This window comes from Orcinus orca, chromosome 14 (assembly GCF_937001465.1).
Source record: "Orcinus orca chromosome 14, mOrcOrc1.1, whole genome shotgun sequence".
Taxonomy (NCBI): domain Eukaryota; kingdom Metazoa; phylum Chordata; class Mammalia; order Artiodactyla; family Delphinidae; genus Orcinus; species Orcinus orca.
In genome coordinates this window covers 22,185,953-22,211,805 of record NC_064572.1, presented here as the reverse complement: position 1 = coordinate 22,211,805, position 25,853 = coordinate 22,185,953, and the positions used below count along the sequence as shown (strand labels likewise).

Here is a 25,853-nt window from a genome sequence, read left to right as displayed (position 1 = left end):
CTACTGAATGGGAGAAAATACTTGCAAATGTTATGACCAATTAGGATTATTAATATCTGAAATATATAAACAGCTCAATATTTTTTTTTGTTTTTTTTTGTTTGTTTTTTTCTTTCTGTGGTACGCGGGCCTCTCACTGCTGTAGCCTCTCCCGTTGCGGCCATGGCTCATGGGCCCAGCCGCTCCGCGGCATGTGGGATCCTCCCAGACCGGGGCACGAACCCATGTCCCCTGCATCGGCAGGTGGACTCTCAACCACTGCGCCACCAGGGAAGCCCAACAGCTCAATATTTAAAAAAAAAAAAAGGGACTGAAGACCTGAATGGACATTTTTCTAAAGAAGACAGATGAACTTCCCTGGTGGCGCAGTGGTTAAGAATCCACCTGCCAATGCAGGGGACACGGGTTCGATCCCTGGTCTGGGAAGATCCCACATGCCGTGGAGCAACTAAGCCCGTGCACCACAACTACTGAGCCTGAGCCCGAGTGCTGCAACTACTGAAGCCCATGCACCTAGAGCCTGTGCTCCAGAATAAGAGAAGCCACTGCAATGAGAAGCCTGCGCACAACAAAGACCCAACGCAGACAAAAAATAAATTTAAAAAAATAAAAATAAGACATATGGCTGACACATGAAAAGATGTTCAACACTGCTATTCAGAGAAATGCAAATCAAAACCAAATGTCACCTCATGCCTATCAGAATGGCTATAAAATGGAATATTACTCAGCCATAAAAAAGTAAATTTTCTGCCATTTGCACTAATATGGATGGACCAGTAGGGTACTATGCTTGGTGAAATACATCAGAGAAAGACAAATACTGTATGTTACCGCTTAAAAAAAAAAAAAAATGAATATAACAAAACTGAAACAGACTCACAGATACAGAGAACAGACTACTGGTTACCACTGGGGAGAGGGAAGTGGGGAGGGGCAAGATAGGGACAGGGGATTAAGAGGTACAAACTACTATGAATAAAATAAGCTACAATGATATATTGTACAGCACAGGGAATACAGCCATTATTTTATAATAACTTTAAATGGAGTATAATCTATAAAAATGTCAATTACTATATTGTACACATGAAACTAATACTGTAAATCAACTACACTTCAATTAAAAAAAAAGTGCTTAGAAAGTGTTAAAAGCTGAAAGATAATGTATTTAACATTTTGAATTGACTTACCTAGAGACAAAATATTTGCATTGTTCCAATAACCCTGTGTTAAAACACTAGGGATAGACAATGGCTTGAAGAACTATTTTGAAAATATCTTCTTATTCCCCCTTAAGCATGGTTTCCAAAGTATGGATTTACATGTGGTTACCATGGCAGTATAGCTAAAACTGTTACTACATACTAATTTTCTGAAAGAAATGTTTGTTTTTGTCAACATTCTGTGAAAAGCTAAAAGAACTCAGGACTATGCTTTCTAATGCCCAAATAGTTTATCTGGGTTCAAAAGCAAGAGGCCATCACGGAGTAAGGAAGGACAAGAGTCTACTCCCCTTCCAGTACATGCATCATTCACTTTGCTTTAGCGGAAGCAAGCTTTCCTTTAAACCCCTTTCAGGGCCTTAAGCTAGACAGAGAAGAGAGGAGAACATCTTAAAAACAAACCTCAGCTAGGAGATGAGGCATGTGCCCTGTGGAACAATTAAACAAGTGTTTTTGTTTTAAGGACCTACTCCATGGAGACACTGCTAGGCTGCTGCAAATGTACCAAGTCATCTGGTCAAAAGGCACATACATTCTATTGACAGACTCAAATCCAAAACCTAAAAACAAGATCAAACAAGAGGACTAAAGAGTGTGAATAAAAGCTTCAAAGACAATTGAAAAGTAAAATTAGTCCATTTAACATGAATTTAGCTAGTGGAAATGCATAGAACAGGGTCCTGCAAAATACATGTCAAACTGCTAAAACTAATGAGAGGGAAGGGGGAGGGGAGACAGCAGAGGAAGAACGGGAGGGTGCCTTACAAAGTGTTCATGTCAAAACATAACAAAGCTCATTTTTAAAAGTGAAATGGCTATGCTAATAATAGTTTATTATTGGCACAATCTTTCAAATCTCAAGTTTCATAAGGAAGGTTAGGCAAGCAAAGTATTCTCAGAGTCTAGGGTACTACAACACTGAGATGAACAATTAACAGAGATTAGAACTCTTATGATATTTTAAGAAACTAGTTTAATTTGGGTTTCATCTGCACCAAGATGAGATACAGGAAAAAAGTGACTTCTGCATGGTCATCCATCTCATCGTACTTCTGCTAGTTTCATCACTAGACGTGTGAGCCCAACCCTACCCCCTCAACCCAATTGTCCCCGATTCCCTCAGGACAGGCGGTATGCTGTTCCGTCCATATTTTTGCCTCCCCCACAATAAACTAAGTCTACGCTTTAAACACACCGAGTGGCTTATACCCAAAAGTTTCACTTAGGTCTTCACCTTCCCCTTCCCCTCCTGGAACATCACTGGACTCTGCATAGAGGAGAGTGTTCATGTAGTGCTTTGCAGCCTCTGCTCTGAAAAGCGGGCACGTGCCCCAGAATGGCCGCTGCCGGCCAGCCCGAGCCTTTCCGTGTGTGCCAGCCCAAGGAGGCTGGGAACACATTTAAACCTCACGAGCTCCCTTGTTCTCTTCCACCTTGGTTGCAGGGGTAACTGACTACAAAATGCTGAAAAAAACCTTTAACATACCAAAGTAATCTGACAGAATGTCTTCAAATTCATATTCAAAACTTCCAACACAGAAGCTGTACAAAACTTGCTCTTTATCTACCAACCACATTCAACGAAGGTATAAAATACAATTACTTTATTGATTTCTTACAATCAATACTGCCAACCAGCATTACTTCCACTCATGCATCATTAAAAACAAAAGGATATTTCCTTGGTATTTTCAAATGATGCATTATACAATAAACAAAAAAAGTTAGAACTTAAAATGCACCCTGATTAATTATGTAAACTGGTAATTTTTTAAAAAAGCATAACTAATAATTTGGTTCCTTTCTTCATAAAATGGAAATTTAAGTATTTCTCCTGATAGTCTTGAGGTTATCATTAATGTTACGAGTAGTGCAAAGTGTGGCACACAGTTTCTTCTAGAAAGGTGTGTCTTACACACCTTATTAAACAAAGGAAATGTGCATAACAAGATGCATACAGTCAATGCATGAATAGAAAGCATGTTTCAAATACAAGGTAGCCCCTCAGGCAACCATTATTATTTAGGTTTTGCATTATCATTTATGGCATTATAGATTAATTACACATAACATACTTTTATACATTTTAACCCTGAAGAAAAATAATTGTTGCTTGAAAAAAATTATTCCAGGTAGCCATTTGGTTTGTATCAGGAGAAAGTGAACCTCCAAGAGTTTAGTATCTGCCAAGTCTGGAATCATTAGCTTGAGTCAGTAAATCCGATGCGCGATATACTTCACAGTGACTGTTTCCGAGTCTTGTCAATGCCTCTTCTCCGCAGGATGCTGGATTCAGCATCTCCGGGACACCCTTGCATGTGGTTTTCCCTTTTTTTTTTTTTTTGCTGGATTAACTGTATTACCGTATTATTTCCTCTTTTTCACCTCTTCTATGGCCTTCCATTTTAATTATTCATAAGTCCTTTCAGAATATCTTCAGAGAGTTCCATGAGGGGAAGTTCTGGAGATGGAAAATCCAAGGGAGGAAGATTGGGTATTGGAATATCCTTGGCTTTCCCAGTATTTGATGCAAACCTCTGCCACGTTGAAGAGGCTGTAGCAGTTTCTGCATGTGGTGGCAAGCTCCATAACTCTGACTTTTCTACAAAATCAGCATCTACATCAAGCTCCTTTTCTATCGGGCCTTTTAGAAGTCTGGCCTTTTCAGCCTTTAGCTGTTTATTTTCTCTCCTTAATCTTTCATTCTCAGCCACAAGGAATTCCACATGCCGCTTCAAATCTGCAATTTTGGTTGCCTGCTCCTCTATAATTGTTTTATCATCTTTTGGGGCTTTGCTTCCAATGCACAGCTCTGTTGGCTCGCTCTTCTGCTGAAGTAAAAATAGTAGTGTGTCTGGATCCCTGTCAAAGACCCCCTGAATTTCAGGCAAGTGTTTCTCTGTGGAAGGGCTATAATTCTGAGAGAGTAGGGGGCTCTGGCTGTCTGCGTCCTCAGCAGAGGGTCTGTGAGATGCCTGTAGCTGGGCAGCGGCATCCTTGTCTGTGCTCTGCTGGGCTTTCAATCTTTCCTCCCGCTTTGCCCTCTTCCATCTCTCCTGGATGAGGAGAAGCTGTTTCATGTGACTATCCCTTTGCAGTTCCAGTGATAAATGAGCCTATTACACAGAAGGAAAGGTACAATTTTAACATTTTAAGTCGCTTCAGTAATGTCTGGTAAATACTATTTCAGTATCTTCTTTTCTGAATAACCCAATAGCACTTAAAATTTTTTATTTATACTGTTTGCAATTCAATAGAACCTCAAACACTTCAAAGTAACTAAATCTTTCTAGGTAAGTTAACATTTTCATTCATAAACAAAATACCATTCAAGAAGTCAGAAGAAGTCCTATTCCAGTTCCAATCGACATGATGAATCAGACCATTTTTGAATGTGCCTTTCCCATCTGCAATGCTATTTGTACTCAGCTTAAAATCAGAAAACTTTCCTATTTAGACTTTAATTCTACAACTAGCTAAAGTCTCGACGCAGGTCTACATTACATGGCTAACACAAGCAGTTCTGGACAGTCAAAGGGAAGTGCACAGAATGGAACACAACTTTTAAGTTCTCTTCGTTCAGTCTGAGGAACTGGTATGTTTTCCCTGCCACTGATATCCCCTCAGATCTCCTTAATTCAATTAAACAAACATTTACCAAGTAACTCCTGTGGACCTGCCACTTTTATAATCAGGAAATCACCTTTGGATAAAGATGTAGTTTTGTGTAAAGGTATTTTAAAAACCTAGGCAGGCCCTCCCCAGACACAGAAGACAATTTAAAGCCATTGGTGAAACAAATTTAAAAGTACCAGAACTGCTTAGGAATTCAGGAAAAGACAGGTCTGGATTTAAATTATCTTTGACAAGCAAAGGTAAGGCCAACTGGTTTCCCCTGGGCCAGGCCTGCTTACTTACTGTGAGCTCATGGTCAAATGAGCTAATGATCAGGAAAGGCACTAACAGGTCTCTAAAGGACACGCCTGGCAATCTAAGGTCTGTGAGAAACCCCTAGAAAAAAGGACAGCAGTTTCTGCATGCCATCAACAGCAGTTCACTTAGTTTTATTTTTTATTTTATACTTGAGTATAGTTGATTGACAAAGTTGAGTTAGTCTCAGGTGGATAGCAAAGTGATTCAGTTATACATGAATCTATCCTTTTTCAGATTCTTTTCCCATTTAGATTATTACAGAGTACTGAGTTCCCTGTGCTATACAGTAGGTTTTTGTTGATTATCTATTTTATATATGTATAATACGTATATGTTAATCCCAACAGTTCATTTAGTTTTAATTTCCTTTCTGAAGTACTCATCTCTTCCCTATTTTATGTATTTCTGACTGTAGTGTTTTGGGAGGAGCACAGTGCTTTATTTTATATACAATTCAAGTCTCCACAAGAAAATCCTTCTAACCCTTGTTGAAAATATTGAAGTGTCTTACCTGCTCAGACTGTGTCAGCTTCATAGCTTCAGAAAGATACGCTGGTTAAAAAAAAAAAAAGAGACATATTATGTGTCGTCATTTTGTTATTAAAACGTCAAACAAAGAGTTTTAATACTCCTCATATGACAAAGAGAACTGGTCTTAGAAGCAATTCTGCTACATAGTTATCCTATTCCCGAAAAGGATTTTTAAAAAAAAAGGATTCTTAACTTCTCCATAAAAAATATCAGTGGTAATCAAATGTACATATTCCATACACCTTAGAGGGGCTGGTTCTTTTAAATCAATGTAGATTTCACAGTTAAGGAATAAAGATGGCATAATCAGAAAAATAGAATTAGGTAGGATTAAAATTAAACAAGAACCTATCAAAATCCTATTACTCAAATTATGCTCACAAAAATATCAAGATATTGACTATCAATGACTTTTTACCCACATGAATACCTAAACTATCATTTTGGTCTCCTATAGAACTACTTTTATTGAATTGTTTCTGAGCTATACTATCAGCCTACTGTGAATCTGGTAGTTAAAAGCCCAAAGAACTCATTGACATATTTATAATAAGGAGCTGCAGGCAGTATTAGGACATTTATGAAAATGTCACTGTAAAAATCCATAACTTTCCTCTCTAAGCTGACTGCTAGAACGCTGAAGGCCATGTTCCCCTTAAGAACTCATGATGCATTTTGTGAACTACCAGTCCTCCCCCATTTTATCTTTCTATGGATTTTATATTTTGTTGTATTCCTCTGTGAGCCCTTTTATATCTTGCTGGAACAAGATAGGGTATAAATAACAAGTATTATTAATAATAGGTCGTGTCCAATTAATCCCCATTTTTTAATCTCTTGCTCACTATAAACTTTTTGGCATCTCTCATACATTAACTTCCTTCTTGCCTTTTCTCCAATACTACAGGCACTGCTTTCTGTCTAATCTTAATCCAAATATTTTAATGATTTCCTGAGTTCATCACTGAACTGTTGTCTGCCAGGTTCTATCACAGTCTTCAAGACAGACTAATTGGATGCTCCCTCCACATCAGAAAACAGAGTTGATTATATGGCCTATGCTCCAGCCATACCTACATTTTCCCCTCAACTTTTTGTCTTATTAAGTCTGTATAACTGCATACAGACAACCTCTTTTCCTTTTGTTCATGTGTAAGTCTGTTGAGACATTCTATCTCTTACTGTGATTGTGTGGATTTCCCCAGACATCCCTCCCATTATTCTGTGTACATTTGCCTCCCTGTCTGAAATACAGTTTGCTTTAAATCCAGTTTCTTAACACACAGAACAGTTTCACAAAACCAAGCTTAACCCAAATGCAGTGCCTCCCTTTGTAGAACCTTGAAACTATAACACGACAGAAGAAGATACCCAAGGACACTGAGTTCCCAAAGCTCAGAGAATTCAAAGAGTCACACTGTCATTTAAATTAATTCCCAATCTTAAAATCTGGGTCTTAAAAGAAAAGTTATTTTAAAAGAAAAAAAAGCCAGAGCCACAACAGGAACAAATGCCCAAGACAGAAGTGTAGGCAGGGAATACTTATCTCAGAAATATTTAGCAATGTGGTTAAACTGCTTTCTTCAATTATGATACAAGGCTAATATTTGAAGTAAATACTAAGTAAATGATGAAGAAAAGGAATTAAGAAAATCTGAAGAATCTATCACTTCTTAAAATAATAACATTTACTATCAAATACATATAAACAATGTACTCTGAGGTCTGCTCATCTTCTGAAAAGTTCATTTTGAGTTCTAAGCATTGTTAATGCCTATGATTAACTTCCCATTTAAGCTTTTGCTCTTTTTCCTGTCTGTGAAAGAAACGAAATCCACTTAGAAACTGGATTGCATTAAGACTGGTAAGGGAGGACTTCCCTGGTGGTGTAGTGGTTAAGAATCCGCCTGCCAATGCAGGGGACACGGGTTCAAGTCCTGGTCCAGGAGGATCCCACATGCCACAGAGCAGCTAAGCCCGTGCACCACAGCTACTGAGCCCGAGCGCCACAACTACTGAAGCCCACGTGCCTAGAGCCCATGCTCCGCAACAAGAGAAGCCACCGCGATGAGAAGCCCACACACTGCAACAAAGAGTAGCCCCCATTCACTGCAACTAGAGAAAGCCCGTGTGCAGCAACAAAGACCCAACGCAGCCAAAAATAAAATAAATTTATTTTTAAAAAAAAGACTGATAAGGGAGAGTTACAGAAAACCAGTTACAGCTGCTAATCAAGGGTTTAAAGCAATAGGGTTTAAAGCAATAATGCTGAATTCTTGGTAGTTTATGGCTTCTTAACTTTTTTTCAATATAGAGCGGTAAAAATTCATACACCTCCTCCTCCCCACCTCCTGCCAGATGTAGACAGCTTTCTCCTTCTGGGTTGGGTATCTCAGTTTATCAAGTAACCTCTTTATTTCTACATATTTACAAAACACTATCAGAACACTACAAAGTGTAGAGGATATGAGTCCTTAGCTGTGTAGTCTCGGGTAAACTGTCTCAGAATCTCCTCTGATCTTGAACAGAGGCCCCTTATTTTGCCCTTAAATTCTCTCATTTCAGGCTTTCATCCCACCAGTCTTTCTCAGATGATGACCTTTCCCTGTTTTGTCTCTAAAATGATTTCCAAATACTAAGTTCCTTCCTCTCAGGATACATTTACATCCATACCTCCCAAAACACCTCTGTTCGAGCCCTAGATGTAAGTCAATTTAGAAAACACTGAGCTCATTCTAACCACATTAATTTTCAAACTAGCACTACATTCACAACTCTACTCTGAAACACAACACAAGGCTATTTTTAACCAAGTCTAAACTCCAAATCAAATCCGCTGGGTGGGATTAACTAATCACACTTAAAGTTGTACCTCCATAATTAGAGCTAATGGGATCCAACAGACTGCCTTTATCTTTTCTTTAGATACAGAGAAAGGGAGAGAAGAATTTAAAAGCCCAACATTAATTTTAAGTCTTCAAATAAAGACAGGGATGCAGGCTAGGAATGAAAAGAAACTTCTCTCTCTTTTATGTATTCAGAATATCCTACCAATCCAGAGACACTGCTTTGGGAAAGCAAATGTTCTCCTTACTTGCTGCAAGTAATAAATCCTTCTCGGGGAGGGGCGGGGGCAGAGTATCCTACCAATCAACACACAACCTAATGCTGATCAGTCTGTTATTTATGTGTAACCATGACCACTCTGGATTATTTAACTAAATGTAGCATTTCACTGCAGCATTCATGTTTTTTTTTAAATAGTATAGTACACTTTTTTTTTATAGTGACTACAAATTTAACAATTTGATTCATAACAAAATATGGCTGATGAAAGATTTAAAGAGCACTAGCTGCCAAGTTTAATGCTATCTAAAGCTCCCATAAAATTCACCATAAAATCCACAAAGATTTATGGGATATATACAATGCATTCAGCCCTACAGCTGAAGGGGTACGCTTCAGTAGCAAAACTAACTCTTCAAAAATAAGACGTGAAATTTTCTCTGAAAATTACTGACTTGTAGGCAAAAATCACTGACACAGAAGGACTTATCAGGAGGGGCAGCCTCTGCCAGGAAAAAGCAGGACTTGGATCATGGTACTGGCCTAGAGGGGAGGAAAGCGCCTTCCTCCAGCGGAAAGAGTACGGGGCTCGCTCTAAGACAGGCAGCCACTCCACTGTAGGATGAAGCACCCCCGCCCCGAAGCTTTTAGGCTACTCAGCTAACAGAAACCAGTCTGTACAAACAGACCCTGAAGATCTATTTCTGAGTTCAACATATGCTAGCTTGTATGACTGGGATAAAATTAGGTGTTTTGGTAAGAATCCAGTAATTCTAAACTTCATACCTAAAAGAAGGTCATCAGCAGCATGGTACTATAGGCATGAATGTATAGACGAAACATTCAGAAGGGAAGCTAAAGAAAGGCCACAGGAAAGAGTTTCAATGGATTTTGTATTATCAGCATCTTAGAAAACAGAAACTCAGTGAAAATTAATGGCTGGAATTAAATTAGTTATTACTTTCAAAACCCAGAAAAGCTAAATATTTGAAATCCAGACTCCTTCTCTATAACAACTAAGATGAACTGACAGGCACTTCTTGGAATCACTTCTGTTTTTGGGGATCTTCAGGCTCAGGAAGCTGTGTCCAGGAATCATTTATGAATACGGCATATGCAATCTTCTTGATTTAGAAAGACTGGGTTAGGAGGAGCTGGAAAATCTAACACACTCACTTGAAAAATAATCCAAGCTGTGTTCCAGTGGGTCAGTAGTATCAACCTGGTACATGCAGGGCAACAACACATCATTACTCTTGTGACTTTCATTCTAAATAACGTGTTGAGAGATACTGGAAAAAAGAAACTGCCCTGCAGTTTTAGACTCAGTATTTCTTAAAAAGAATACTCACCTGCAGCCTTTTTGTGACAAGAAATAGCCTCTTCGTATTTCCCTGCAGCTACTAAACAATCTGCTCGTCTGCTCTGTTGATGAGCCTAGAAGACAAACATTCCTGAGTTCCTCTTACTTAAAAAAAAAAAAAAAAAAAAAACTTTTAAGAAGATATAATGCTGTTTGTTGCCACACATCAAACCATTATGGCTGTATCTAAAACTGGGGAAACCTAATGGGTAGTATCTGAAAGGACTGGCAACTTCTCTCAACTCCACTAATAAACAATCGAGGTTAACACTAGGCACCAACTCCTTCAGGAACATTCTTCAGAGATAAGCCAAGGGCCATCATCAAATTGTTACTCAAAATGTATATTTTCTTGGTTTTTAACTCATTCATTCTTCCTTTTCAACATTAAAGTTGCTATTTATGTTTTCAAGATAAAAAGTTTGTACATTATACAGTTGAGGAATTAATGATACCAATATTTAATGTTATGGTGGAGATCTTTTCAGATACAACTCACCAAAACAACAAACTCAAAGTACTGAAAGCAAATGGATTAAATAAATAGTCATTGGTCTCCTTACATCTGTGTTACATTTCAGAACTATTACAATTTTGTGAATGTCTTTCATCTCTTACATAAGGAGGTCCATAGACTCATAGTGGTCACACATCTTACATAAGGTTATACAGTTAGCAGACAAGGAGAAAGCAATGGTCAGCTGAAGTCTTCTAACTAGTGTAATGTTTTCCTCACTAACAAACTCACAGATAATTTAGCAAAGCTGCTTAAAGTGAAAAAGCACTATACACCTATGTTCACAGCATCATTATTCAGAATAATCAAAAGGTGGAAGCAACCTAAGCATCCATCAATAGATGAATGAACAAAATGTGGTACATACACACAATGTAAAATTACTCAGCCTGAAGAGGGAGGAAACTGACACATGCTACAGCATGAACTTTGAGAACTTTAAACTAATAATGAAATATATAATGAGCCACTTGCAAAAAGACAAATACTGTATGATCCCACTTAATGAGGTATCTAAAGTAGTCAAACTCACAGAAACTGAAAGTAGAAAGGATAGTTGCCAGAGACTCGGGGGAGAGAAAAGTGGGGAGGTGCTGTTCAATGGGTGTAGAGTTTCAGATTTACAAGATGAAAAAGTTCTGGAGATCTGCTGCATAACAATGTGAATATTCTTAACACTACTGAACTGTACACTTAAAAATTATAGATGGCAAATTTGGGAGTTCCCTGCTGGTCTAGTGGTTGGGATTCGGCGCTTTCACTGTCATGGCCCAGGTTCAATCCCTGGTCGGGGAACTGAACTTCCTGCAAGCCACATGATGCGACCCAAAATTATTTTTAATTAAAAATTTAAAGACAGAAAATTTTATGTGTACTTTACCTCAGTTTCTTTTTAAAAAGCAAAAATCAAATCTGTGTGTCAGGTGTGAAATGATTTGTGTTGAATGCTTTTCAAAAAATGTGCCACTGATGCCTCATAAAAATATTTCAGAAAATCACTTTTGTAACTGAGATTAGAAATATTTGCAAGTTTACAAATCATGCTCAGTGTAAAACAGAGGTGAAGACAAAAGTAGGGAACAGTACACTTCTAGCAATGCATGCTGTTTACATTTTCCCCGTTTCTATTTTTGTAAGGAAGAGGCAAGCAACATTCTTAAAAGAAAGATTATTCCTTTCAATTATTTCAGAGGCTTTTTATTCTTCAAATAGTAATTAAACAAACTTTTTCTCTAAGTCTCAATTTATTCCTAAAAATAATAATGGATAACCAGAAATGACTAAGGGCTTAAAATATAATTTTAACCATGGAGTCCTGGATTTGAATAAAAAACATGTTCTTAACACAGGAGTATTATATAGTATCCAGAAACGATACAGATCTTTTGGGGAGAGAATGTACATAATCAAGAAAGGTAAGTTATGATCAACATGATTCCTCTAAGGAATGTATTCTGAGCATATAGCTAAAGCAAGTGACAATCAACAAGGTTCTAGGCACAGGGAAAAAAAAATAATGAAAGAATCTGCATATGCCTTTACCTTTCTAAGCTTTGAAAGAAGCCCTATTTAAGAGACAACCTTCTCTGAAATCCCAAAGTACTTCCTAACTAGGATGGCACAGTGCAGACATAGCTCTACCAAGAACCTGGGGCACTGGGCTCAAGTTCTGTAATCCCACTAAACCAGCCAAGTTATCTCATCCTTCAGGGCCTGTTCCCTCACCTGTAAAATGGTGGAGTTAGATGTGTGCTTCTCAAGTTTTAATGGAATCCAAATCACTGGGTAATCTGGTTAAAATGCACACTGATTCAGAAGGGCTTGAGATTCTACCCAGGTGAAGCTGAAGCTACTGGCTCTTGGACACACTTTGAGAAGCCAGGATGAGATGCTCTCTGAGGTTACCTTATTCTAACACTGCCTCTAGTCTCTCTGTCCAATGACATTAATCATTTTCTACCTTGTACTATATTTACGAAGCTCCCTAGTTAAACTTCAAGTTCCACAATAGTAGAATAAATTTTTTTCTTTTTCATATTCTTTTCCATTAGTTTATTACAGGATATTGAATATACAGTAGCTATACAGTAGGTCCTTGTTGGTTACCTATTTTATGTATACTAGTGTGTGTCTGCTAATCCCAACCTTCCCCACCCTCTTTCCCCTTTGGTAACCATAAATTTGTTTTCTATGTCCGTGAGTCTGTTTCTGTTTTGTTAATAGGTTCATCATTTGTATCATATTTTAGATTCCACATATAAGTGATACCATATGGTATTTGTCTTCCTCTGACTTACTTCACTTAAGTATGATAATCTTGAGGTACATCCACGTTGCTGCAAATGGCATTATTTCACTTTTTTATGGCTAAGTAATATTCCATGTGTATATATAATACCACATCCTTATCCATTCATCTGTCGATGGACATGTAAGTTGTTTCCATGTCTCGGCTACTGTGAATAGTGCTGCTATGAACATAGGGGTGCATATATCTTTTTGAATTGGAGTTTTGCCCAGATATATGCCCAGAAGTGGGATTGGTAGATCATATGTTAACTCTATTTTTAGTTCAAGAAACCTCCATACTGTTTTCCATAGTAGCTGCACCAACTTACATTCCTACCAACAGTGCAGAAGGATTCCCTTTTCTCTACATCCTCTCCAGCATTTGTTATTTGTATACTTTTTAATGATGGCCATTCTGACTGGTGTTAGGTGGTACCTCATTATGGTTTTGATTTGCATTTTTCTAATAATTAGTGATGTTGAGCATCTTTACATGTGCCTATTGGCCGTCTATATGTCTTCTTTGGAGAACTGTCTATTTGGGTCTTCTGCCCATTTTTTGATTGGGTTGTTTAGTTTTTTGTTATTGAGTTGCATCAGCTGTTTAATTATTTTGGAAATTAAGCCCTTCTAAGTCGCATAGTTTGTAAGTATTTTCTCTCATTCTGTAGGCTGTCTTTTCATCTTGTTTATGACGTCCTTAGCTACGCAAAAGCTTCTGTGTGATTAAGTCCCATTTGTTTATTTTTGCTTTTATTTCTATTGCCTTGGGAGACTGCCCTAGGAAAACACTGCCACTTCAGCGAATGTTTTGCCTATGTTCTCTTCTAGGAGTTTTGTGGTGTCACGTCTTATGTTTAAGTCTTAAAGCTATTTTGAGTTTATTTTTGTCTATGGTGTGAGAATAAACTTTTTCTTGAACACCAAAGAAACAAAAAGTTCTCAAGTGGTAGGAACAGGACCTCATGGCTCTTCCAACTCCCCAAAAACTTCCCCATGTAAAATCCAATCTCTGATCACGCTGCCAACTCAGGAGTTACATTTCATTTTAAAACACACACCTACTTTAGGTTATCTGGCACCACAGCAATCAAATTCCCTATTAAAAAATACAGGTCCTACACCAAGTTCTTGTTAGACACCCAGCACATGCCAACTGCCTAGGTTCAAATCTCAGCTTGAACACTTATTAAACACCTGAACTTGGCTTTCTTAACTTCCTGCCCAAGTTTTCTCATCTTTAAAATGAGAATGTTGTGAAAATTAAATGAGTTAAAAGACAGTAAAAGCAGCAAAGGTTATCTACCACCATAAAGCTTACAATGTGATTGGGGAGATTAGACTAAACTGCATTCTTTTCCAACTAAAGATACTGTATGAAGCTTATTTTTGTAGTAATTCTTATTTTTAAAACAATCTTTAAAGGTCTCTAATATTAAAATTGATCTCTTTAAATACTGTTCTTGGCAGAATCACAGCATTAAAAGTATTAAATCCATATGCTTCTTTGGTGATTCAAAATAAAACAGGAACAAGAAGCAACTGAAATGGGAACGTTCGTTAGGGATTCTAAAAGTTTGGGCACTGATATTTTATAATTCTGAAAACATGTTTCTCTTCTGCCAATTACTTCAAGATGCACTAAAATTTTATGGGGAAGGTTTTATCTCAATACTTCGTTCAAAAATGATAAAAGACAACAAATGCTGGAGAGGGTGTGGAGAAAAGGGAACCCTTTTGCACTGCTGGTGGGAATGTAAATTGATACAGCCACTATGGAGAACAGTACAGACGTTCCTTAAAAAACTAAAAATAGAATTACCGTATGACCCAGCAATCCCACCACTGGGCATATACCCAGAGAAAACAGTAATTCAAAAAGACACATGCACCCCAATGTTCACTGCAGCACTATTTACTATTTACCCAGGTCATGGAAGCAACCTAAATACCCATCGACAGACGAATGGATAAAGAAGATGTAGGATAAAGAAGATGTGATACATACATACAATGGAATATTAGCCATAAAAAGGAACGAAATTGGGTCATTTGTAGAGACGTGGATGGACCTAGAGACTGCCATACAGAGTGAAGTCAGAAAGAGAAAAACAAATATCGTATATTAACGCATATATGTGGAATCCAGAAAAACGGTACAGATGAACTGGTTTGCAAGGCATAAATAGAGACACAGACGTAGCGAACAAACGTATGGATGCCAAGGGGGCAAAGTGGGGGTGGGGGATGAATTGGGAGATTGGGAGTGACATATATACACTAATATGTATAAAATACATAACTAATAAGAACCTGCTGTATAGCACAGGGATCTCCACTTCGCTGTACAGTAGAAACTAACACAACACTGTAAAACAACTACACCTCAACAACAACAAAAAGATAAAAGACAATATAGGTCTTTATGAGTGATATCACAATTCAAATAATGTTTAAGCCAAGAATATATCTATTTTGGGTACTAACCCAAACAAATAAAGTAAATTTTATTTATTTTCTTCTTAAAGTTTATCAGGAAACTTAGGACAGAAAAGGTTAACTTAACACTCTTCATGAATTTTAACTCCAGGAGCACCTAAATATATAAGGCAAATATTAAGAGACCTAAAAGAAGAAACAGACAGCAATGTAATTACAGGAGCCTTTAAAACCCCATTTACATCAATAGATAGATCATCCAGACCAAAACAACAGTAGGGAAACACAGGCCCTAAATGACATATTAGACAAGATGGAACAAATATATACAGAACATTCCATCCAAAAGCAACAAAATACACATTCTTCAAGTGTTCATGGAACATTCTCCAGGACAGATCGTATGTCAGACCACAAAACAAGTCTTAACAACGTGGCCCAGGTTCAATCCCTGGTTGGGGAACTAACCAACTGCAAAAACAAAAAACACACAGAAACCAAAAATGAAAAGATGTTCCAACTGGTAACACAGAAATACAAAGGATAATATGAAACTATTATGAACAATTATATGCCAACAAATTGGGCAACCTAGAAGAAATAGATAAATTCCTAGAAACACAAAACTGTCTAAGACCAAATTACGAAAAAACAGAAAATCTGAACAAACCAATCACAGACATATCTCGGAGATATTGCAAGCTCAGTTCCAGGCCACCGCAATAAAGTGAATACTGGAATAAAATGAGTCACACAAATTTTTTGGTTTCCCAATACATGTGAAAGTTATGTTGGGACTTCCCTGGTAGTCCAATGGTTAAGACCCCGAGCTCCCAACGCAGGGGGCCCATGTTCGATCCCTGGTCAGGGAACTAGATCCCACATGCTGCAACTAAGAGCCCGCATACTGCAGCTAAAAAAGGTCCCACAAGCTGCAACTAAAAGATCCCACACGCGGAAACAAAGATCCCACGTGCCACAACTAAGACCCAGCGCAGCCAAATAAATAAATATTTTTAAGATAAATAAATAAAAGTTATGTTTACACTACACTGTTGTCTATTAAGTGTGCAATAACATTATGTCTAAAAAAAAACAATGTAGGGCTTCCCTGGTGGCGCAGTGGTTGAGAGTCCACCTGCCAACGCAGGGGACACGGGTTCGTGCCCCGGTCCGGGAAGATCCCACATGCCGCGGAGCAGGTGGGCCCGTGAGCCATGGCTGCTGAGCCTGCGTGTCCGGAGCCTGTGCTCTGCAACGGAAGAGGCCACAGCAGTGAGAGGCCCGCATACCGCAAAAAAAAAAAAAAAAAAAAAATCAATGTACATTCCTTAATTTGAAAATAATGCAGTTGGAACAATGGTGCCAATAAGACACAGGGTAGTCATAAACCTTCAATTTGTTAAAAAAAAAAAAGCAACATCTGCAAAGTGCAATAAAGCAAAGCACAATAAAATGAGGTACACCTGTACTGGTATGGAGACTGAATTAGTAATCACAAACTTCACAACAAACAAAAATCCAGGACCAGACGGCTTCACTGGTGAATCCTACCAAAAATTCAAAGACTACCAATCCTCCTCAAAGTCTTCCAAAAAACATAAGAATAGGGAACACTTCCAAACTTATTTTACAAGGCCAGCATTACCCTGATACCAAAACAGACAAAGACACCAAATGGAAAAAAACAAAGCTAGAGGCTGATATCCCTGATGAACACAGATACAAAAATCCTCAGCAAAATACTAGCAAATCAAGTGGGATTTATTCCAGGGATACAAAGATGGTTCAACAAATCAAACTTATCCAAAAACCAATGTGATGCCACATTAACAAAATGAGGAATAAAAATCACATGAGCAAGGGGAGCAACCAAGATGGCGGAGTAGAAGGACGTGCTCTCACTCCCTCTTGCGAGAACATCAGAATCACAACTACCTGCTGGACAATCATCGACAGGAAGACACTGGAACTCACCAAAAAAGATACCCCACATCCAAAGACAAAGGAGAAGCCACAGTGAGATGGTAGGAGGGGCGCAATCACAGTAAAATCAAATCCCATAACTGGTGTGTGGGTGACTCACAGACTGGCGAACACTTATGCCACAGAAGTCCACCCACTTGAGTGAAGGTTCTGAGCCCCACGTCAGGCTTCCCAACCTGGGGGTCCGGCAACAGGAGGAGGAATTCCTAGAGAATCAGACTTTGACGCCTAGCAGGAATTGACTGCAGGACTTCAACAGGACTGGGGAAACAGAGACTCCACTCTTGGAGGGCACACACAAAGTAGTGTGCGCATCGGGACCCAGGGGAAGCAGCAGTGACCCCCAGGGAGACTGAACCAGACCTACCTGCTAGTGTTGGAGGGTCTCCTGCAGAGGTGGGGGGTGGCTGTGGCTCATCGTGGGAACAAGGACACTGGCAGCAGAAGTTCTGGGAAGTACTCCTTGGCGGGAGCCCTCCCAGAGTCTGTCATCAGCCCCACCAAAGAGCCCAGGTAGGCTTCAGTGCTGGGTTGTCAGGCCATACAACCAACAGGGACGGAACCCAGCCCTACCCATCAACAGTCAAGTGGATTGAAGTTTTACTGAGCTCTGCCCACAAGAGCAACAGTCAGCTCTACCCACCACCAGTCCTCCCATCAAGCCTCTTAGCCTCATCCACCAGAGGGCAGACAGCAGAAGAAAGAAGTACAATCCTGCAACCTGCGGAACAAAAACCACATTCACAGAAAGACAGACAAAATGAAAAGGCAAAAGGCTATATACCAGATGAAGGAACAAGATAAAACCCCAGAAAAACAACTAAATGAAGTGCAGATAGGCAACCTTCCAGAAAAAGAACTCAGAATAATAATAGTGAAGATAATCCAGGACCTCAGAAAAAGAATGGAGGCAAAGATTTTAGAAGATGCAAGAAATGTTTAACAAAGACCTAGAAGAATTAAAGAACAAACAAAGATGAACAATACAAAACTGAAATGAAAACTACACTAAAAGGAATCAATAGCAGAATAACTGAGGCAGAAGAACGGGTAAGTGACCTGCAAGACAGAATGGTGGAATTCACTGCTGCGGAATAGACTAAAGAAAAAACAAGGAAAAGAAATGAAGACAGCCTAAGAGACCTCTGGGACAACATTAAACGCAACATTCGCATCATAGGGGTCCCAGAAGGAGAAGAGAGAGAGAAAGAACCTGAGAAAATATTTGAAGAGATTATAGTCAAAAACTTCCCTAACATGGGAAAGGACATAGCCACCCAAGTCCAGGAAGTGCAGCGAGTCCCATACAGGATAAACCCAAGGAGAAACACGCTGAGACACACAGTAATCAAACTGGCAAAAATTAAAGGCAAAGAAAAATTATTGAAAGCAGCAAGGGAAAAATGACAAATAACATACAAGGGAACTCCCATAAGGTTAACAGCTGATTTCTCAGCAGAAACTCTACAAGCCAGAAGGCAGTGGCATGATATATTTAAAGTGATGAAAGGGAAGAACCTACAACCAAGATTACTTCTACCCAGCAAGAATCTCATTCAGATTCGATAGAGAAATCAAAAGCTTTACAGACAACCAAAAGCTAAGGGGATTCAGTACCACCAAACCAGCTCTACAACAAATGCTAAAGGAACTTCTCTAAGTGGGAAACACAAGAGAAGAAAAGGACCTACAAAAACAAACCCATAACAATTAAGAAAATGGTCATAGGAAGACACATATCGATAATTACCTTAAACCTGAATGGATTAAATGCTCCAACCAAAAGACACAGGCTCACTGAATGGATACAAAAACAAGACCCATATATACGCTGTCTACAAGAGATCCACTTCAGACCTAGGGACACATACCGACTGAAAGTGAAGGGATGGAAAAAGATATTCCATGCAAATGGAAATCTAAAGAAGGCTGGAGTAGCTATACTCATATCAGATAAAATAGACTTTAAAATAAAGAATGTTACAAGAGACAAGGAAGGACACTACATAATGATCAAGGGATCAATCCAAGACGAAGATATGACAATTATAAACATATATGCACCCAACATAGGAGCACCTCAATACATAAGGCAACTGCTAACAGCTGCAAGAGAGAAAATCGACAGTAACACAATAATAGTGGGGGTCTTTTAAGACCTCATTTACACCAATGGACAGATCATCCAAAATAAAAATAAATAAATAAACAGAAGCTTTAATGACACAATAGACCAGATAGACCTAACTGATATTTATAGGACATTCCAACCAAAAACAGCAGATTACACTTTCTTCTCAAGTGCGCACAAAACATTCTCCAGGATAGATCACATCTTGGGTCACAAATCAAGCCTCAGTAAATTTAAGAAAACTGAAATCATATCAGGCGTCTTTTCTGACCACAGTGCTATGAGATTAGAAATGAATTACAGGGAAAAAAACGTAAAAAACACAAACACATGGAGGCTAAACAATACGTTACGAAATAACCAAGACATCACTGAAGAAATCAAAGAGGAAATCAAAAAATATCTAGAGACAAATGACAATGAAAACATGACAATCCAAAACCTATTGGATGCAGCAAAAGCAATTCTAACAGGGAAGTTTATAGATATACAAGCCTACCTAAAGAAACAAGAAATATCTCAAGGAAACAATCTAACCTTACACCTAAAGGAACTAGAGAAAGAAGAACAAACAAAACCCGAAGTTAGCAGAAGGAAAGACATCATAAAGATCAGAGCAGAAATAAATGAAATAGAAACAAAGAAAACAATAGCAAAGACCAATAAAACTAAAAGCTGGTTCTCTGAGAAGACAAAACTGATAAACCATTAGCCAGACTCATCAAGAAAAAGAGGGAGAGGACTCAAATCAATAAAATTAGAAATGAAAAAGAAGAAGTTACAACAGACACCGCAGAAATACAAAGCATCCTAAGAGACTACTACAAGCAACTGTATGCCATAAAATGGACAACCTACAAGAAATGGACAAATTCTTAGAAAGGTATAACCTTCCAAGACTGAACCAGGAAGAAACACAAAATATGAACAGACCAATCACAAGTAATGAAATTGAAACTGTGATTAAAAATCTTCCAACAGGGCTTCCCTGGTGGCACAGTGGTTAAGAATCCGCCTGCCAATGCAGGGGACACGGGTTCAAGCCCTGGTCCGGGAAGATCCCACATGCCATGGAGCAACTAAGCCCGTGCACCACAACTACTGAGTCTGCGCTCTAGAGCCCGCAAGCCACAACTACTGAGCCCGCATGCCACAACAACTGAAGCCCACGTGCCTAGAGTCCGTGATCCGCAACGAGAGAAGCCACCGCAATGAGAAGCCTGCGCACCATAACCAAGAGTAGCCCCCGCTCGCCGCAACTACAGAAAGCCGTGCGGAGCAAAGAAGACCCAACACAGACAAAAACAAAATCAATTAAAAAATAAAAATCTTCCAACAAACAAAAGTCCAGCACCACATAGCTTCACAGGTGAATTATATCAAACATTTACAGAAGAGCTAACACCCATCCTTCTCAAACTCTTCCAAAAAACTGCAGAGGAAGGAACATTCCCAAACTCATTCTATGAGGCCACCATCACCCTGATACCAAAACCAGACAAAGATACTACAAAAAAAGAAAATTACAGACCAATATCACTGATGAATATAGATGCAAAAATCCTCAACAAAATACTAGCAAACAGAATCCAACAGCACATTAAAAGGATCATACACCACGATCAAGTGGGATTTATCCCAGGGATGCAAGAATTCTTCAATATACGCAAATCAATGTGACACACCATATTAACAAATTGAAGAAGAAAAACCATATGATCATCTCAATCAATGCAGAAAAAGCTTTTGACAAAATTCAACACCCATTTATGATAAAAACTCTCCAGAAAGTGGGCACAGAGAGAACCTACCTCAACATAATAAAGGCCATGTACAACAAACCCACAGCAAACATCATTCTCAGTGGTGAAAAAATGGAAGCATTTCCTCTAAGATCAGGAATGAGACAAGGATGTCCACTCTCACAATTATTATTCAACATAGTTTTGGAAGTCCTAGCCATGGCAATCAGAGAAGAAAAAGAAACAAAAGGAATACAAATTGGAAAAGAAGTAAAACTGTGACTGTTTGCAGATGACATGATACTATACATAGAGAATCCTAAAAATGCCACCAGAAAACTACTAGAGCTAAACAATGAAATTGGTAAAGTTGCAGGATACAAAATTAATGCACAGAAATCTCTTGCATTCCTATACACTAATGATGAAAAATCTGAAAGAGAAATTAAGGAAACACTCCTATTTACCACTGCAACAAAAAGAATAAAATACCTAGAAATAAACTGACCTAAGGAGACAAAAGACCTGTATGCAGAAAACTGTAAGACACTGATGAAAGAAATTAAAGATGATACCAGCAGATGAAGAAATATACCATGTTCCTGGATCGGAAGTATCAATATTGTGAAAATGACTATACTATCCAAAGCAATCTACAGATTCAATGCAATCCCTATCAAATTACCAATGGCATTTTTTATGGAACCAGAACAAAAAAATCTTCAAATTTGTATGGAGACACAAAAGACCCCAAATAGTCAAAGCAATCTTGAGGGAAAAAAACAGAGCTGGAGGAATCAGACTCCCTGTCTTCAGACTACACTACAAAGCTACAGTAATGAAGACAATATGGTACTGGCACAAAAACAGAAACACAGATCAATGGAACAAGATAGAAAGCCCAGAGATAAACCCATGCACCTATGGTCAACTAATCTATGACAAAGGAGGCAAAGATATACAATGGAGAAAAGACAGTCTCTTCAATAAGTGGTGCTGGGAAAACTGGACAGCTACATGTAAAAAAATGAAATTAGAACACTCCCTGACACCATACACAAAAAGAAACTCAAAATGGTTTAGAGACCTAAGTGTAAGACCAGACACTATAAAACTCTTAGAGGAAAACATAGGAAGAACACTCTCTGACATAGATCACAGCAAGATCTTTTTTGATCCACCTCCTAGAGTAATAGAAATAAAAATAAAAATAAACAAATGGGACCTAATGAAACTTGAAAGCTTTTGCACAGCAAAGGAAACCATAAACAAGACGAAAAAACAATCCTCAGAATGGGAGAAAATATTTGCAAACGAATCAACAAAGGATTAATCTCCAAAATATATAAACAGCTCATGCAGCTCAATATTAAAGAAACAAACAACCCAATCCAAAAATGGACAGAAGACCTAAATAGACATTTCTCCAAAGAAAAGATAGAGATGGCCAAGAAGCACATGAAAAGCTGCTCAACTTCACTAATCATTAGAGAAATGCAAATGAAAACTACAATGAGGTATCACCTTACACCAGTTAGAATGGGCATCATCAGAAAATCTACAAACAACAAATGCTGGAGAAGGTGTGGAGAGAAGGGAACCCTCTTGCACTGTTGGTGGCAATGTAAACTGATACAGCCACTATGGAGAACAGTATGGAGGTTCCTTAAAAAACTAAAAATAGAATTACTATATGATCCAGCAATCTGACTACTGGGCATATACCCTGAGAAAACCATAATTCAAAAAGACACATGCACCCCAATGTTTACTGCAGCACTATTTACAATAGTCAGGTCACGGGATCAACAGACGAATGGATAAAGAAGCTGTGGTACATATATACAATGGAATATTACTCAGCCATAAAAAGGAACGAAATTGAGTCATTTGTTGAGACATGGATGGATCTAGAGATTGTCATACAGTGTGAAGTTAAGTCAGAAAGAGAAAAACAAATATCAAAAACAAGTATACTAACGCATATATGTGGAACCCAGAAAAATGGTACAGATGAACCAGTTTGCAGGGCAGAAGTTGAGACACAGATTTAGAGAACGTATGGACACCAAGGGGGAAAACCCCAGTGGGGTGGGGATGGTGGTGTGCTGAATTGGGCGATTGGGACTGACATGTATACACTGATGTGTATAAAACTGATGACTAATAAGAAACTGCAGTATAAAAAAACAAACAAAAAACACAACTAATACAAAACTTTCTTTGGGTTATTTGTATGGAAATATGTTAATATAAATGTTCAGACATTACATGAAATTTCTAAAAATCTTATATGTTCTGGTATAATGTTATAAGTCATAATTCTAGTTATTACTTTAAAATGTATATCCCAGAAATAACTAAATTTCCTTGTCAACTGCATTATTATGAACTTTCATCAAAATCTTTAACTGTGGTCATTTTTAAGTCTTCTGTCATTTACAGACAGTTCTGGGTGTACTCTGATGCTTTTGCAAAAAATGTTCCTATAAAAGGGTTTCATCTTCAAGTAATTCATGGAAAAGACTCTGACAAGTACAGGTTTCTGGTAACTGACTATACTGTTGAACTGAATGAATAAGCATTTTCAGAACTCTAATGGAAAACTGATGAATTCATAAAAGTGCTAACAAAAGATCAAGATAAAAAAAATTAATTACATCGGACTGAGTGAACTGATGAGGATGATTATAATTTTTGTGACTTTGTTTGAATGAAAAAAAAATCCCACAAGGACTCAGAGGCAAAAAATATATAAATCAATTTTCACTGCAAAGTAAAGGAGCTGTTACAGTGCAGGATTACTGGACTGAATGTCAATATTATGACATACTATGAGTGTGTTTCGTGTTTGGTAATTGCAATCACTGTTGCTTTTGTTGTGGTCATCCATTTACAATGCTTGGTGTCAGTTTATTTATCTCTTGTAAAAATAAAATACAGTGTGTGTGTGTATGTCTGTGAAAAAACACATTTAATGATCTTAATCTAGGAAATAGATTGATTCATTTCTCATCATGGGAATCCTAAGATATGAGCAATTATCTTGAATAGTTAAGGTGGGGAAATTACTTCTGTAATGTTTAGCACTTCTGTAAAACATGCATGCACACACACACTCATTCACTCACACACTTTTGCAACATGATTTCTCCATTCCAGTGAATAACATAGTGTAAATTTTTCTGAACTTTATTTATTTTGTCACTCAAAGGGTGATTCAGTTGTATCAGAACATTTGTAGACCATACCAATATTTTATATTTTTCAACCAACAGATTACTAATCAGAAGATAAAGAAAATGGATTTACTTTAAACTCATAAGAGAGCAAGAAGTTCTAAAAGAATCATGCATAATTTTGGAAAGTTGATTCTCCTCCATCAACAAGAAACAGGAAATAATCAAACCAGTATCTGTAGACACAGAAAATATACATATCAGAACCAAGGTACCAAGTTTGAAACATAGCTTATTCACGAATTGCTTAGCTTAGGTTCATTTCTTGAAAGAGTTAATTCAACAACCAAGTTGTTAAAAATCACCAGGTACTTGAACACTGAGGAAATTTGGCTCAGTAAATATTAAATAATGTAAATTTTAAAAAAATCATATGAGCATTTCAACAGGAGAAAAAGCGTTTGACAAAATTCAACAACCACTCATGATGAAAACTCTCAACAAAATGGGTATAGAGGGAACACAACTCAACATTATAAAAACCACATATGACAGGCCCACGGCTAACATAATACTCAACAGTGAAAAGCTCAAAGCTTTTGTTCTAAGATCTGGAACAAGACAAGGATGCCCACTCTCGCTGCTTGTAGTCAGCATAGTATTGGAAGTGCTTCCTAGCCACAGCAATTAGGTGAGAAGAAATAAAAGGCATCCAAATAAAGAAGAAAGAAGTAAAACTGTTCACTATTTGCAGATAACAAGATATTATATACCGAAAGCCCTAAAGACTCCACCAAAAAACTTAGAATAAATGAATCTAGTATAAAGCTGCAAGATATAAATTCAATATACAGCAATCTGTTGCATTTCTATACCCTAATAAATTTTCAGAGAGAAGTTAAGCAAACAATCCCATTTATAACTGCATCAAAAGGAATACTTAGGAGTAAATTTAACCAAAGAGGTTAAAGACCTGTACACAAACACTATTAAGTCATTGATGAAATGGATTCAAAGAAGTAATAGTTAAAATGTCCATACTAACTAAAGCAATAATACAGATTCAATGCAATCTCTATCAAAATTCCAATGGCACTTTTCACAGAATGAACAATCCTAAAAGTTGCATAGAAACACAAAGCTCCCAAATAGCCAAAGCAATCTTCAGAAAGAACAAAGCTAGAGGCATCACGCTCTTTCTCTTCAAACTATCTTACAAAGCTATAGTAATCAAAACCGTATGATAGCATTAAAAGCTCAAAGATCAATGGAACAGAACATAGAGCCCAGAAATAAACCCATGCATAAATGTTTAATTAACAAATGCCAAACAAGCCAAGAATATACAACCAGCAAAGGACAGTCTCTTCAATAAATGATATTGGGAAAACTGGACAGCCACATGCAAAAGAATGAAATTGGACTACTATCTTACACAACTACTATCTTAA

The 25,853-nt window shown here is 37.9% G+C and overlaps 1 protein-coding gene across 2 annotated transcripts in view; it reads right to left on the bottom strand.

Moving 5' to 3' along the window:
* Positions 1-2,815: 2,815 nt before the first annotated feature.
* Positions 2,816-25,853, bottom strand: part of NRBF2 (nuclear receptor binding factor 2) — a 39,140-nt gene continuing 16,102 nt past the window's right edge. Inside the window, exons 2-4 of one of the 2 annotated variants that reach the window (XM_004279989.4) lie at positions 10,109-10,193; positions 5,671-5,711; positions 2,816-4,342 (exon numbers count right to left, since the gene is read on the bottom strand). In XM_004279989.4, coding sequence (XP_004280037.1) covers positions 3,632-4,342; positions 5,671-5,711; positions 10,109-10,193 — 837 coding nt within the window. In that variant the 3' untranslated portion in view covers positions 2,816-3,631. The remainder of the gene's footprint in view (positions 4,343-5,670; positions 5,712-10,108; positions 10,194-25,853) is intronic. The other variant, XM_004279990.4, reaches the window with a different exon arrangement.